The sequence below is a fragment of the Salvelinus alpinus genome, chromosome 6, assembly GCF_045679555.1.
Source record: "Salvelinus alpinus chromosome 6, SLU_Salpinus.1, whole genome shotgun sequence".
Lineage (NCBI taxonomy): Eukaryota > Metazoa > Chordata > Actinopteri > Salmoniformes > Salmonidae > Salvelinus > Salvelinus alpinus.
This window is the reverse complement of record NC_092091.1, coordinates 57904386-57919860: the sequence shown is the minus strand read 5'-3', so window position 1 is coordinate 57919860 and position 15475 is coordinate 57904386. Positions and strand designations below refer to the sequence as shown.

Genomic DNA, 15475 nt, shown 5'->3' with positions numbered 1-15475 from the left:
TTGTTGGAGAAGCTGTTGTTGCTGTAGGTGCAGCTGTGGCTGTTGTTGGAGAAGCTGTTGTTGCTGTAGGTGCAGCTGTGGCTGTCGAAGGTGACGCTGAGGTCGATGTGGAAGCATCTGTGGTCGCTGTAGGTGCAGCTGTGGTTGTTGTGGGAGAAGCTGTTGCTGTAGGTGCAGCTGTGGTTGTTGAAGGTGACGCTGAGGTCAATGTCGAAGCATCTGTGGCCGCTGTAGGTGGAGCTTTGGTTATTGTTGGTGCAACTGTGGTTGTTGTAGGAGCAGCTGGGGTTGTTGTTGGTGCTTCTGTTGATGTTGGAGCTGCTGTTGTTGTTGAAGCCATTGTTGTTGTAACAGAAACAGTTGTTGACGTTGGTGCAGCTCTGATTGTTGTGGGAGAAGCTGTTGCTGTAGGTGCAGCTGTGGCTGTTGTTGGAGAAGCTGTTGTTGTATGTAGGTGCAGCTGTGGCTGTCGAAGGTGACGCTGAGGTCGATGTGGAAGCATCTGTGGTCGCTGTAGGTGCAGCTGTGGTTGTTGTGGGAGAAGCTGTTGCTGTAGGTGCAGCTGTGGTTGTTGAAGGTGACGCTGAGGTCAATGTCGAAGCATCTGTGGCCGCTGTAGGTGGAGCTGTGGTTATTGTTGGTGCAACTGTGGTTGTTGTAGGAGCAGCTGGGGTTGTTGTTGGTGCTTCTGTTGTTGTTGGAGCTGCTGTTGTTGTTGAAGCCATTGTTGTTGTAACAGAAACAGTTGTTGACGTTGGTGCAGCTGTGGTTGTTGTGGGAGAAGCTGTTGCTGTAGGTGCAGCTGTGGCTGTTGTTGGAGAAGCTGTTGTTGATGTAGGTGCAGCTGTGGCTGTCGAAGGTGACGCTGAGGTCGATGTGGAAGCATCTGTGGTCGCTGTAGGTGCAGCTGTGGTTGTTGTGGGAGAAGCTGTTGCTGTAGGTGCAGCTGTGGTTGTTGAAGGTGACGCTGAGGTCAATGTCGAAGCATCTGTGGCCGCTGTAGGTGGAGCTGTGGTTATTGTTGGTGCAACTGTGGTTGTTGTAGGAGCAGCTGGGGTTGTTGTTGGTGCTTCTGTTGTTGTTGGAGCTGCTGTTGTTGTTGAAGCCATTGTTGTTGTAACAGAAACAGTTGTTGACGTTGGTGCAGCTGTGGTTGTTGTGGGAGAAGCTGTTGCTGTAGGTGCAGCTCTGGCTGTTGTTGGAGAAGCTGTTGTTGATCTAGGTGCAGCTGTGGCTGTCGAAGGTGACGCTGAGGTCGATGTGGAAGCATCTGTGGTCGCTGTAGGTGCAGCTGTGGTTGTTGTGGGAGAAGCTGTTGCTGTAGGTGCAGCTGTGGTTGTTGAAGGTGACGCTGAGGTCAATGTCGAAGCATCTGTGGCCGCTGTAGGTGGAGCTGTGGTTATTGTTGGTGCAACTGTGGTTGTTGGAGCTGCTGTTGTTGTTGAAGCCATTGTTGTTGTAACAGAAACAGTTGTTGACGTTGGTGCAACTGTGGTTGTTGTGGGAGAAGCTGTTGCTGTAGGTGCAGCTCTGGCTGTTGTTGGAGAAGCTGTTGTTGATCTAGGTGCAGCTGTGGCTGTCGAAGGTGACGCTGAGGTCGATGTGGAAGCATCTGTGGTCGCTGTAGGTGCAGCTGTGGTTGTTGTGGGAGAAGCAGTTGCTGTAGGTGCAGCTGTGGTTGTTGAAGGTGACGCTGAGGTCAATGTCGAAGCATCTGTGGCCGCTGTAGGTGGAGCTGTGGTTATTGTTGGTGCAACTGTGGTTGTTGTAGGAGCAGCTGGGGTTGTTGTTGGTGCTTCTGTCTTTGTTGGAGCTGCTGTTGTTGTTGAAGCCATTGTTGTTGTAACAGAAACAGTTGTTGACGTTGGTGCAGCTGTTTTTGTTGTGGGAGAAGCTGTTGCTGTAGGTGCAGCTGTGGCTGTTGTTGGAGAAGCTGTTGTTGCTGTAGGTGCAGCTATGGTTGTCGAAGGTGACGCTGAGGTCGATGTGGAAGCATCTGTGGTCGCTGCAGGTGCAGCTGTGGTTGTTGTGGGAGAAGCGTTTGCTGTAGGTTCAGCTGTGGTTGTTGAAGGTGACGCTGAGGTCAATGTGGAAGCATCTGTGGTCGCTGTAGGTGGAGCTGTGGTTATTGTTGGTCTAACTGTGGTTGTTGTAGGAGCAGCTGGGGTTGTTGTTGAAGCTGCTGTTGTTGTAGGAGCTACTGTAGTTGTAACATGAGCTGTAGTTGCCGTTGGTGCAGCTGTGTTTGTCGACGGTGAAGCTGAGATTGTTGTGGAAGCAGCTGTGGTCGCTGTACGTGGAGCTGTGGTTGTCGTTGGTGCAGCTGTGGTTGTTGTGGAAGCAGCTGGGGTTATTGTTGGAGATTCTGTTGCTGTAAGAGCCATTGTAGTTGTATCAGAAACTTTAGTTGTCGTTTGTGCAGCTGTGGCTTTTGTTGTTGAGGCCTGCGTATTGGTTGTTGTTGCTGCAGCTTTTGTTGTTGTAGCTGCAACTGTGGTTGTTGGAGGAGCAGCTGTGGTTGTTGTGTGAGCAGTTGTGGTTGTTGTGGGAGAAGCTGTGGTTGTTGTGGGAGAAGCTGTGGTTATTGTTGGAGAAGCTGTTGTTGTAGTTTGAGCAGCTGTGGTTGTTGTTGGAACAGTTGTGGTTGTTGTGGGTGAATCTGCGATTGCTGTTGGAGCAGGTGTGGTTGTTGTTGGAGCAGCTGTGGTTGTTGAGGCCAGTCCTTTGGTTGTTGTTGCTGCAGCTTTTGTTGTTGTAGCTGCAACTGTGGTTGTTGGAGGAGCAGCTGTGGTTGTTGTGTGAGCAGTTGTGGTTGTTGTGGGAGAAGCTGTGGTTGTTGTGGGAGAAGCTGTGGTTATTGTTGGAGAAGCTGTTGTTGTAGTTTGAGCAACTGTGGTTGTTGTTGGAGCTGCTGTGGTGGTCGATGGTGAAGCTGAGGTCGTTGTTGAAGCAGCTTTGGTTGCTGTAGGTTGAGCTGTAGTTGTCGTTTGTGCAGCTGTGGTTGTTGTGGGTGCAGCTGTGGTTGTTGTGGGAGAAGCTGTGGTTGTTGTGGGAGAAGCTGTAGTTGTTGTGGGAGAAGCTGTGGTTGTTGTGGGAGAAGCTGTGGTTGTTGTGGGAGAAGCTGTGGTTGTTGTGGGAGAAGCTGTGGTTGTTGTGGGAGAAGCTGTAGTTGTTGTGGGAGAAGCTGTGGTTGTTGTGGGAGCAGCTGTTGTTGTAGGAGCAGCTGTGGTTGTTGTTGGAGCAGCTTTTGTTGTTGTAGCTGCAACTGTGGTTGTTGGAGGAGCAGCTGTGGTTGTTGTGTGAGCAGTTGTGGTTGTTGTGGGAGAAGCTGTGGTTGTTGTGGGAGAAGCTGTGGTTATTGTGGGTGAATCTGCGATTGCTGTTGGAGCAGCTGTGGTTGTTGTGGGTGAAGCTCTGGTTGTTGTGGTAGAAGCTGTGGTTATTGTTGGAGAAGCTGTTGTTGTAGTTTGTGCAGCTGTGGTTGTTGTTGGAGCAGCTGTGGTTGTTGAGGCCAGCGCTTTGGTTGTTGTTGTTGTTGCTGCAGCTTTTGTTGTTGTAGCTGCAAATGTGGTTGTTGGAGGAGCAGCTGTGGTTGTTGTGTGAGCAGTTATGGTTGTTGTGGGCGAAGCTCTGGTTGTTGTGGTAGAAGCTGTGGTTATTGTTGGAGAAGCTGTTGTTGTAGTTTGAGCAGCTGTGGTTGTTGTTGGAGCAGTTGTGGTTGTTGTGGGAGAAGCTGTTGTTGTAGTTTGTGCAGCTGTGGTTGTTGTTGGAGCAGCTGTGGTTGTTGAGGCCAGCGCTTTGGTTGTTGTTGCTGCAGCTTTTGTTGTTGTAGCTGCAAATGTGGTTGTTGGAGGAGCAGCTGTGGTTGTTGTGTGAGCAGTTGTGGTTGTTGTGGGAGAAGCTGTGGTTGTTGTGGGAGAAGCTGTGTTTGTTGTTGGTAGAAGCTGTTGTTGTAGTTTGAGCAGCTGTGGTTGTTGTTGGAGATGCTGTGGTGGTTGATGTGTGAAGCTGAGGTTGTTGGTTTTAGTAAGCTTTGGAAGCTGTTGGTTGGAGCTGCTAGTAGTCGTGGGAACATATTGTGGTTATTGTGGGTGCATCTGTGGTTGTTGTGGGAGCAGCTGTGGTTACTGTAGCGCACAGCTGCGCTTGTCAAAGCTACAGCTGTAGATGTCAATAGGTGTTGCTGTGGTTGTTGTGAGGAGCTATAGCTGTGGTTGTACTGTGCCGGAGCTACAGCTGGATATGTCATTTGAGTTTCTGTGGTTGTTTTGGGAGGAGCTGTTGTTATTGAGATGGCTGTAGTTGTTGTGGGTGAATCTGTGATTGCTGTTGGAGCAGCTGTGGTTGTTGATGCCAGCGCTTCGGTTGTTGTTGCTTCAGCTTTTGTTGTCGAAGCTGCAACTGTGGTTGTTGTGTAAGCTGTTGTGGTTGTTGTGGGAGAAGCTGTGGTTGTTGTGGGAGAAGCTGTGGTTATTGTTGGAGAAGCTGTTGTTGTAGTTTGAGCAGCTGTGGTTGTTGTTGGAGCAGTTGTGGTTGTTGTGGGAGAAGCTGTTGTTGTAGTTTGTGCAGCTGTCGATGTTTTTGGAGCAGCTGTTGTTGTTGAGGCCAGCGATTCGGTTGTTTTTGCTGCACCTTTTGTAGTTGTAGCTGCAGCTGTGGTTGCTGTGTGAGCAGGTGTGGTTGTTGTGGGAGAAGCTGTGGTAGTTGTGGGAGAAGCTGTGGTTGTTGTGGGAGAAGCTGTGGTTGTTGTGGGAGAAGCTGTGGTTGTTGTGGGAGAAGCTGTGGTTGTTGTGGGAGAAGCTGTGATTGCTGTTGGAGCAGGTGTGGTTGTTGAGTCCAACGCTTCGGTTGTTGTTGCTGCAGCTTTTGTTGTGTGAGCATTTGTGTCTGTTGTCGGAGAAGCTGTGTTTGTTGTGGGAGAAGCTGTGGTTGTTGTGTGAGACGCTGTTGATCTAGTTTGAGCAGCTGTGGTTGTTGTTGGAGCAGCTGTGGTTGTTGAGGCCAGCGCTTCGGTTGTTATTTCTGCAGCGTTTGTTGTTTTAGCTGCAACTGTGGTTGTTGTGTGAGCAGCTGTGGTTGTTGTGTGAGGAGCTGTGGTTGTTGTGGGAGAAGCTGTGGTTGTTGTGGGAGAAGCTGTGTTTGTTGTGGTAGAAGCTGTTGTTGTAGTTTGAGCAGCTGTGGTTGTTGTTGGAGATACTGTTGTTGATGTGGAAGCAGTTGTGGTTTTAGTAAGGGAAGCTGTTGTTGGAACTGCTGTAGTCGTGGGAACATATTTGGTTATTGTGGGTGCATCTGTGGTTGTTGTGGGAGCAGCTGTGGTTACTGTAGCCACAGCTGCACTTGTCAAAGCTACAGCTGTAGATGTCAAAGGTGTTGCTGTGGTTGTTGTGGGAGAAGCTGTGGTTGTTGTGGGAGAAGCTATAGTTGTTGTGGGAGAAGCTGTGGTTGTTGTGGGCGAAGCTGTGGTTGTTGTTGGAGCAGCTGTGGTTGTTGATGCCAGCGCTTCGGTTGTTGTAGCTGCAACTGTGGTTGTTGGAGGAGCAGCTGTGGTTGTTGCGTGAGCAGTTGTGGTTGTTGTGGGAGAAGCTGTGGTTGTTGTGGGAGAAGCTGTGGTTATTGTTGGAGAAGCTGTTGTTGTAAGGGCAATTGTAGTTGTAGCAGGAATTGTAGTTGCCGTTGGTGCAGCTGTGGTTGTTGTGGGAGAAGCTGTTGTTGCTGTAGGTGCAGCTGTGGTTGTCGATGGTGAAGCTGAAGTTCGTTGTGGAAGCAGCTGTGGTTGCTGTAGGTTGAGCTGTAGATGTCGTTGGTGCAGCTGTGGTTGTTGTGGGTGAAGCTGTGGTTTTTGTAGCACAGCTGTACTCGCAAAGCCGCAGCTGTATTGTCATTGGTGTTTCTGTGGTTGTTTTGTGAGCTGCTGTTTTTGTTGAGAAGCTGTGGTTGTTGTGGGTGAAGCTGTGATTGCTGTTGGAGCAGCTGTGGTTGTTGAGGCCAGCGCTTCGGTTGTTGTCGCTGCAGATTTTGTTGTTGTAGCGGCAACTGTGGTTGTTGTAGGTGCAGCTGTGGTTGTTGTGGGAGAACCTGTGGTTATTGTTGGAGAAGCTGTTGTTTTAGTTTGAGCAGCTGTGGTTGTTGTAGGAGCAGCTATGATTGTTGTGGGAGAAGCTCTGGTTGTTGTGGGAGAAGCTGTGGTTATTGTTGGAGAAGCTGTTGGTTTAGTTTGAGCAGCTGTGGTTGTTGTTGGAGCAGTTGTGGTTGTTGTGGGTGAATCTGTGATTGCTGTTGGAGCAGGTGTGGTTGTTGAGTCCAACGCTTCGGTTGTTGTTGCTGCAGCTTTTGTTGTTGTGCTAGCAATTGTGTCTGTTGTCGAAGAAGCTGTGTTTGTTGTGGGAGAAGCTGTGGTTGTTGTGTGAGACGCTGTTGATGTAGTTTGAGCAGCTGTGGTTGTTGTTGGAGCAGCTGTGGTTGTTGAGGCCAGCGCTTCGGTTGTTATTTCTGCAGCGTTTGTTGTTTTAGCTGCAACTGTGGTTGTTGGAGGAGCAGCTGTAGTTGTTGTGTGAGCAGTTGTGGTTGTTGTGGGAGAAGCTGTGGTTGTTGTGGGAGGAGCTGTGTTTGTTGTGGTAGAAGCTGTTGTTGTAGTTTGAGCAGCTGTGGTTGTTGTTGGAGAAGCTGTTGTTGATGTGGAAGCAGTTTTGGTTTTAGTAAGGGAAGGTGTTGTTGGAGCTGCTGTAGTCGTGGGAACATATTTGGTTATTGTGGGTGCATCTGTGGTTGTTGTGGGAGCAGCTGTGGTTACTGTAGCCACAGCTGCACTTGTCAAAGCTACAGCTGTAGATGTCAATGGTGTTGCTGTGGTTGTTGTGGGAGAAGCTGTGGTTGTTGTGGGAGAAGCTGTTGTTGTAGTTTGTGCAGCTGTCGTTGTTTTTGGAGCAGCTGTTGTTGTTGAGGCCAGCGATTCGGTTGTTTTTGCTGCAGCTTTTGTAGTTGTAGCTGCAGCTGTGGTTGTTGTGTGAGCAGGTGTGGTTGTTGTGGGAGAAGCTGTGGTTGTTGTGGGAGAAGCTGTGGTTGTTGTGGGAGAAGCTGTGGTTGTTGTGGGAGAAGCTGTTGTTGTAGTTTGTGCCGCTGTGGTTGTTGATGGAGCAGCTGTGGTTGTTGAGGCCAGCGCTTTGGTTGTTGTTGCTGCAGCTTTTGTTGTTGTAGCGGCAACTGTGGTTGTTGTAGGAGCAGCTGTGGTTGTTGTGGGAGAAGCTCTGGTTGTTGTGGGAGAAGCTGTGGTTATTGTTGGAGAAGCTGTTGTTGTAATTTGAGCAGCTGTGGTTGTTGGAGCAGTTGTGGTTGTTGTGGGTGAATCTGTGATTGCTGTTGGAGCAGCTGTGATTGTTGAGTCCATCGCTTCGGTTGTTGTTGCTGCAGCTTTTGTTGTTGTGACTCCAACTCTGGTTGTTGTTGCAGCAGCTGTGGTTGTTGTGTGAGCAATTGTGGCTGTTGTCGGAGAAGCTGTGTTTGTTGTTGGAGCAGCTGTGGTTGTTGAGGCCAGCACTTCGGTTGTTATTTCTGCAGCGTTTGTTGTTTTAGCTGCAACTGTGGTTGTTGTGTGAGCAGCTGTGGTTGTTGTGTGAGGAGCTGTGGTTGTTGTGTGAGCATTTGTGGTTATTGTGGGAGAAGCTGTGGTTTTTGTGGGAGAAGCTGTGGTTGTTGTGGGGGAAGCTGTTGTTTTAGTTTGAGCAGCTGTGGTTGTTGTTGGAGAAGCTGTTGTTGATGTGGAAGCAGTTGTGGTTTTAGTAAGGGAAGCTGTTGTTGGAGCTGCTGTAGTCGTGGGAACATATTTGGTTATTGTGGGTGCATCTGTGGTTGTTGTGGGAGCAGCTGTGGTTACTGTAGCCACAGCTGCACTTGTCAAAACTACAGCTGTAGATGTCAATGGTGTTGCTGTGGTTGTTTTGGGAGCAGCTGTTGTTGAGATGGCTGTAGTTGTTGTGGGTGAATCTGTGATTGCTGTTGGAGCAGCTGTGGTTGTTGATGCCAGAGCTTCGGTTGTTGGTGCCTCAGCTTTTGTTATTGTAGCTGCAACTGTGGTTGTTGTACGAGCAGCTGTGGTTGTTGTGTGAGCAGTTGTGGTTGTTGTGGGAGAAGCTGTTGTTGTTGTGGGAGAAGCTGTTGTTGTTGTGGGAGCTGCTGTTGTTGTAAGGGCAATTGTAGTTGTAGCAGGAATTGTAGTTGCCGTTGGTGCAGCTGTGGTTGTTGTGGGAGAAGCTGTTGTTGCTGTAGGTGCAGCTGTGGTTGTCGATGGTGAAGCTGAAGTCATTGTGGAAGCATCTGTGGTTGCTGTAGGTTGAGCTGTAGTTGTCGTTGGTGCAGCTGTGGTTGTTGTGGGTGTAGCTGTGCTTTTTGTAGACACAGCTGTACTCGTCAAAGCCGCAGCTGTATATGTCATTGGTGTTTCTGTGGTTGTTTTGTGAGCTGCTGTTTTTGTTGAGACGGCTGTAGTTGTTGTGGGTGAATCTGTGATTGCTGTTGGAGTAGCTGTTGTTGTTGAGGCCAGAGCTCCGGTTGGTGTTTCTGCAGCTTTTGTTGTTGTAGCTGCATCTGTGGTTGTTGTGTGAGCAGTTGTGGTTGTTGTGGGAGATGCTGTGGTTGTTGTGGGGGAAGCTCTGGTTGTTGTGGGAGAAGCTGTGGTTATTGTTGGAGAAGCTGTTGGTTTAGTTTGAGCAGCTGTGGTTGTTGTTGGAGCAGTTGTGGTTGTTGTGGGTGAATCTGTGATTGCTGTTGGAGCAGGTGTGGTTGTTGAGTCCAACGCTTCGGTTGTTGTTGCTGCAGCTTTTGTTGTTGTGCTAGCAATTGTGTCTGTTGTCGGAGAAGCTGTGTTTGTTGTGGGAGAAGCTGTGGTTGTTGTGTGAGACGCTGTTGATGTAGTTTGAGCAGCTGTGGTTGTTGTTGGAGCAGCTGTGGTTGTTGAGGCCAGCGCTTCGGTTGTTATTTCTGCAGCGTTTGTTGTTTTAGCTGCAACTGTGGTTGTTGGAGGAGCAGCTGTAGTTGTTGTGTGAGCAGTTGTGGTTGTTGTGGGAGAAGCTGTGGTTGTTGTGGGAGGAGCTGTGTTTGTTGTGGTAGAAGCTGTTGTTGTAGTTTGAGCAGCTGTGGTTGTTGTTGGAGAAGCTGTTGTTGATGTGGAAGCAGTTTTGGTTTTAGTAAGGGAAGGTGTTGTTGGAGCTGCTGTAGTCGTGGGAACATATTTGGTTATTGTGGGTGCATCTGTGGTTGTTGTGGGAGCAGCTGTGGTTACTGTAGCCACAGCTGCACTTGTCAAAGCTACAGCTGTAGATGTCAATGGTGTTGCTGTGGTTGTTGTGGGAGAAGCTGTGGTTGTTGTGGGAGAAGCTGTTGTTGTAGTTTGTGCAGCTGTCGTTGTTTTTGGAGCAGCTGTTGTTGTTGAGGCCAGCGATTCGGTTGTTTTTGCTGCAGCTTTTGTAGTTGTAGCTGCAGCTGTGGTTGTTGTGTGAGCAGGTGTGGTTGTTGTGGGAGAAGCTGTGGTTGTTGTGGGAGAAGCTGTGGTTGTTGTGGGAGAAGCTGTGGTTGTTGTGGGAGAAGCTGTTGTTGTAGTTTGTGCCGCTGTGGTTGTTGATGGAGCAGCTGTGGTTGTTGAGGCCAGCGCTTTGGTTGTTGTTGCTGCAGCTTTTGTTGTTGTAGCGGCAACTGTGGTTGTTGTAGGAGCAGCTGTGGTTGTTGTGGGAGAAGCTCTGGTTGTTGTGGGAGAAGCTGTGGTTATTGTTGGAGAAGCTGTTGTTGTAATTTGAGCAGCTGTGGTTGTTGGAGCAGTTGTGGTTGTTGTGGGTGAATCTGTGATTGCTGTTGGAGCAGCTGTGATTGTTGAGTCCATCGCTTCGGTTGTTGTTGCTGCAGCTTTTGTTGTTGTGACTCCAACTCTGGTTGTTGTTGCAGCAGCTGTGGTTGTTGTGTGAGCAATTGTGGCTGTTGTCGGAGAAGCTGTGTTTGTTGTTGGAGCAGCTGTGGTTGTTGAGGCCAGCACTTCGGTTGTTATTTCTGCAGCGTTTGTTGTTTTAGCTGCAACTGTGGTTGTTGTGTGAGCAGCTGTGGTTGTTGTGTGAGGAGCTGTGGTTGTTGTGTGAGCATTTGTGGTTATTGTGGGAGAAGCTGTGGTTTTTGTGGGAGAAGCTGTGGTTGTTGTGGGGGAAGCTGTTGTTTTAGTTTGAGCAGCTGTGGTTGTTGTTGGAGAAGCTGTTGTTGATGTGGAAGCAGTTGTGGTTTTAGTAAGGGAAGCTGTTGTTGGAGCTGCTGTAGTCGTGGGAACATATTTGGTTATTGTGGGTGCATCTGTGGTTGTTGTGGGAGCAGCTGTGGTTACTGTAGCCACAGCTGCACTTGTCAAAACTACAGCTGTAGATGTCAATGGTGTTGCTGTGGTTGTTTTGGGAGCAGCTGTTGTTGAGATGGCTGTAGTTGTTGTGGGTGAATCTGTGATTGCTGTTGGAGCAGCTGTGGTTGTTGATGCCAGAGCTTCGGTTGTTGGTGCCTCAGCTTTTGTTATTGTAGCTGCAACTGTGGTTGTTGTACGAGCAGCTGTGGTTGTTGTGTGAGCAGTTGTGGTTGTTGTGGGAGAAGCTGTTGTTGTTGTGGGAGAAGCTGTTGTTGTTGTGGGAGCTGCTGTTGTTGTAAGGGCAATTGTAGTTGTAGCAGGAATTGTAGTTGCCGTTGGTGCAGCTGTGGTTGTTGTGGGAGAAGCTGTTGTTGATGTAGGTGCAGCTGTGGTTGTCGATGGTGAAGCTGAAGTCATTGTGGAAGCATCTGTGGTTGCTGTAGGTTGAGCTGTAGTTGTCGTTGGTGCAGCTGTGGTTGTTGTGGGTGTAGCTGTGCTTTTTGTAGACACAGCTGTACTCGTCAAAGCCGCAGCTGTATATGTCATTGGTGTTTCTGTGGTTGTTTTGTGAGCTGCTGTTTTTGTTGAGACGGCTGTAGTTGTTGTGGGTGAATCTGTGATTGCTGTTGGAGTAGCTGTTGTTGTTGAGGCCAGAGCTCCGGTTGGTGTTTCTGCAGCTTTTGTTGTTGTAGCTGCATCTGTGGTTGTTGTGTGAGCAGTTGTGGTTGTTGTGGGAGATGCTGTGGTTGTTGTGGGAGAAGCTGTAGTTGTTGTGGGAGGAGCTGTAGTTGTTGTTGGAGAAGCTGTGGTTGTTGTGGGAGAAGCTGTTGTTGGAGTTTGTGCATCTGTGGTTGTTGTTGGAGCAGCTGTGGTTGTTGAGGCCAGCGCTCCGGTTGTTGTTGTTGCAGCTTTTGTTGTTGTAGCTGCAACTGTGGTTGTTGGAGGAGCAGCTATGGTTGTTGTTTGAGCAGTTGTGGTTGTTGTGGGAGAAGCTGTTGTTGTTGTGGGAGAAGCTGTGGTTGTTGTGGGAGCTGCTGTTGTTGTAAGTGCCATTGTAGTTGTAACAGCAACTGCAGTTGCCGTTGGTGCAGCTGTGGTTGTCGATTGTGAAGCTGAGTTCATTGTGGAAGCATCTCTGGTCACTGTAGGTTGAGCTGTGGTTGTCGTTGGTGCAGCTGTGGTTGTTGTGTGAGCAGCTGTTTTTGTTGAGATGGCTGTAGTTGTTGTGGGTGAATCTGTGATTGCTGTTGGAGCAGCTGTGGTTGTTGAGGCCAGAGCTGCGGTTGTTGTTGCTGCAGCTTTTATTGTTGTAGCTGCAACTGTGGTTGTTGTTGGAGCAGCTGTTATTGTAGTTTGAGCAGTTATGGTTGTTGTTGGAGCAGTTGTGGTTGTTGTGGGAGACGCTGTTGTGGTTTTGGGAGAAGCTGTGGTTGTTTTGGGAGAAGCTGTTGTTGATGTGGAAGCACCTGTGGTTTTAGTAAGGGAAGCTGTTGTTGGAGCTGCTGTAGTTGTGGGAACATATTTGGTTATTGTGAGTGCATCTGTGGTTGTTGGGGGAGCAGTTGTGGTTGTTGTAGCCACAGCTGTACTTGTCAAAGCTGAAGCTGTATATGTCATTGGTGTTGCTGTGGTTGTTTTGGGAGCAGCTGTTGTTGTTGAGATGGCTGTAGTTGTGTGTGAATCTGTGATTGTTGTTGGAGCTGTTGTGGTTGTTGTGGCCAGGGCTTCGGTTGTTGTTGCCGCATCTTTTTTTGTTGTTGCAGCAACTGTGGTTGTTGTAGGAATAGCTGTGGTTGTTGTGGGAGAAGCTGTGGTTGTTGTGGCCACATCTGTGCTTGTTGAAGCCGTAGGTGTAGATGTCATTGGTGTTGTTGTGGTTGTTGTGGGATAAGCTGTGGTTGTTGTAACTGTGGCTGTGGGTGTTGTCGGTGCATATTTGGTAGCATCTGTGGGAGCAGCTGTGGTTGTTCTCTGAATAGCTGGCATTGTTGTAGGGGAAGCTGTTTTGGTGGTGTGAGCTTTTTCAGTTGTTGTCTGAGAAAGTGTGGTGGTTTTGGGTACATCTTTGGTTGTTAGAGTAGATGTGGTTGCTGTGGGGATGATGTTGGTTGTTGTAGATGCAGCTGTGGTTGTTGTGGGAGCATCTGTGGTTGTTGTGCGAACAGATGTGGTTGTTGCAGTGGAAGCTGTTGTGGTTTTGGGATTTGCTGTGGTTGTTGTGGGAGAAAATGTTGTTGTTTTGTGTGCATCTGTGATTGTTGTGGAAGCAGATGTGGTTGTTGTGGAGACGACTCTGGTTGTTGTAGGGGAAGCTGCTGTGGTTGTGGGAGCTGCTGTAGCTGTCGTGAAAGAAAAAGTGGTTGTTTTGGGTGTATCTGTGGTTGTTGTGGGGATGAATTTGGTTGTTGTAGCTGCAGCTGTGGTTGTTGTACGAGAATATGTGGTTGTTGTGGGAACATATGTGGTTGTTGCAGGGGAAGCTGTTGTTGGAGCTGCTGCAGTTGTTGGGGGAGACACTGTGGTTGTTGTGGGTGCATATATGGGTTTTTTGGGAACAGGTTTAGTTGTTGTTCGGACGGCTGTGGTTGTTTGTTGTTGGCAGGGTTCTGGGTGTTGTTGCCCGTGATGATGTTGTTCTTGCAGCTGATGATTTTTTGGGGGCGGCTGTGTTTTTTTTTGCGACTTCGCTTCTCGTCGTATCCGCAGCTGTGGTTGTTGTGGGTGCAGCTTTGTTTTTGTTTGCCACAGCTCTTCTTTTCGTACCCACAGTGTGGTTGTTGTGGGAGCAGCTTTAGTCGTCAATGTTGCGGCCGTGGTTGTTGTGGGAGCAGCTGTTGTTGTTGTGGGCTCAGCTGCGGTTGATTGAGCTGACACAGTTGTCAAGATTGTTGTTGCCGTAAGTACTGTTGATGGAATCGACATTATCATTATTATTATCATAGTTGTTTCATCATGCCCAGCACATTTAAGGGGGCATTTGAAGTGTCTGTCCTATATTTGAGAGAAATCCGAAAGATCAGGAAAAAATTACTTAAATAAAAAACATATTTAACCTCTTTTTTTGACACTAAACTACTTCCATACATACATCCATAATTTGTTTTAACTGCTACCGGGCTGCCTTCAGTTGAGTCTTGTGAGGATTGGTGACGTCCTAGAGCAAAACAGTCGACATGTACGTGTTCATGAGAGACTCACCTTTTCATAGTGGGTTCAATAGTTTGTAAACCATTCGGACGCTACAGAGTTTACTTTTTAGAAGATTTTTGGGATGTTTTATGGTCTGTAGCTCTGCCACCTTTCACCGCAGATGCGAAAGGCCGATATCAGCGGACGCGGTCGATTGAGACGCAGCCCATCCAAAAATACATCTCTTGCTTAAACAGACTGATTTGTACAGGGATTTATTTTATTATTTGAGTTACATATCTGGAAATTGACCAAAGAGGATTTTAATGTGTATCTGAGCTATTGCCAATCAAGTAGGCAGAGATACAGCCTGTATGACAAGTTTTTTTATAATTTCTACCTGCTGTATTTCTTACATTTGGCATTACATAAAAATGAGTTGTGCGGTTATTGGTAATGTGTTATATGGTAACGATTGGTCAAAATAGCAAGCCCTCGCATCTCAGTCACAAATGACAGCACCAATAAGCCCCCCATGAAGGAGTTCAAGGGGAGGATCAATAACCTTTGTGGGCAGAGCCAAAGTTATTGCCAGGGACACAAGACCCGAAGGCGTCTGAACGTTTAAACTTGGGAGAATCTCAATTGCAGAAGAGGTCCCTCCCCTGGGACCTTCTCATCCAATGGGTTTTGAAAAGGAGGTGAGGACTGAGGATGCAAGGAATCAAGGAAATGCAATTGAGATTTTTGAGTCTTTGGTACTGCAATAATTTGATGTGTGCTCCCAGTGGCACATGCCACTGATTGTCAGATAATCATTGTTGTGACTAGGGTTGGAGAACTATGGTAACTGCCCCAAAATGTGCATGTTTTCCAGAAATCCTGGTCGGATGTTTCAACATTTCCTGCTTATTCCCTCCTAATTCCTGGAATCTTCCAACCGGGATTTCTGTAAAACTTTAGAAAATTACGTAAATTACCTGGAGTGGACACATTTTGCTCTTGCATTTTGAAATTGAAGTGATTTTAATTTTTTTCACTCTGTGCTGAAGCCGCAGAAACCAGGTCTTGGACTCATCAACCCACTCTCAACCCATCCATTGTCAACTAACTCCTATGCCCATTTTTTAAAGGTTCAATGCAGCCATTTTTATCTCACTACCAAATCATGTCTGGGAAACAATTATGTATCTAACTGTGTTTGCTTTAAATTAGCAAAGAGCAATTTCTCAAGCAAGAACTTGGTCTGAGTGCGGTGGGAAAACAGAAAATGTCCTTTTATTGGAGAGGTTTGTGTATCTCTTTCTTATTGATCTATTATCTAATTTAATGTATGGTGCCGTCACCATGGAAGCCCACAGCTACATCACACCAGAACAGGCTCAAATTTAAAGTGGCCTTTTCAAGCAGCTCTTACACAACAAATTTCAGTTTCACAGTATTGTTCCAACCTCATAGTGTGGAAATATACTGTATATAAAACACAGGAGAATCACATTTTTGACTGCACTGGATTTTTAACGATTTGATCATTTACACTACATCTTTTTTTCTACAAATTTTTTTTACACTGTGAACATCTGTGAACATACACTGCTCTCATTTCTTACCTGTTAGGCAGAGCAGTGTAGCTCTGGATCTCATCTTGATTTTAGCCATATCTCCACCACCTAAGAGAGAAAGATGATATCAAGTTTTCTACACATAAATGTTGGAACTATAATTTGATATTCTGCCTCGTACAATATATGTACATTTTGGCATGTGGATATGTTTACACACTCACCCCAATGGTTGTCGATACCCTGAGATATCAAATCTTTCGTACCATAATTCACATACATAACGGAAATTATTTGCACCATTGATAAAGATGAGCCGAAAAGACTGTATGAAATAAATAACACAAATACTATTGTATAGTATTTTTTTGAAGATTATATAATAACACTACTAATACAATTGCTCAGAGAAAAA

General features: G+C 47.4%; 1 protein-coding gene across 1 annotated transcript; it reads right to left on the bottom strand.

The window, feature by feature from the left end:
* Positions 1 to 1560: 1560 nt before the first annotated feature.
* LOC139579722 (uncharacterized protein DDB_G0283357-like) lies at positions 1561 to 13575 on the bottom strand. Its single transcript, XM_071408552.1, has 11 exons — positions 13568 to 13575; positions 11959 to 12369; positions 10567 to 11835; positions 9295 to 9999; positions 8083 to 8667; positions 6811 to 7515; positions 5341 to 6078; positions 4633 to 4923; positions 2637 to 3058; positions 2254 to 2323; positions 1561 to 2017 (listed from the first exon to the last, which is right to left on the bottom strand). The coding sequence occupies exons 1-11, from the start codon at positions 13573 to 13575 to the stop codon at positions 1561 to 1563; spliced, it is 5661 nt and encodes a 1886-aa protein (XP_071264653.1).
* Positions 13576 to 15475: the final 1900 nt, after the last annotated feature.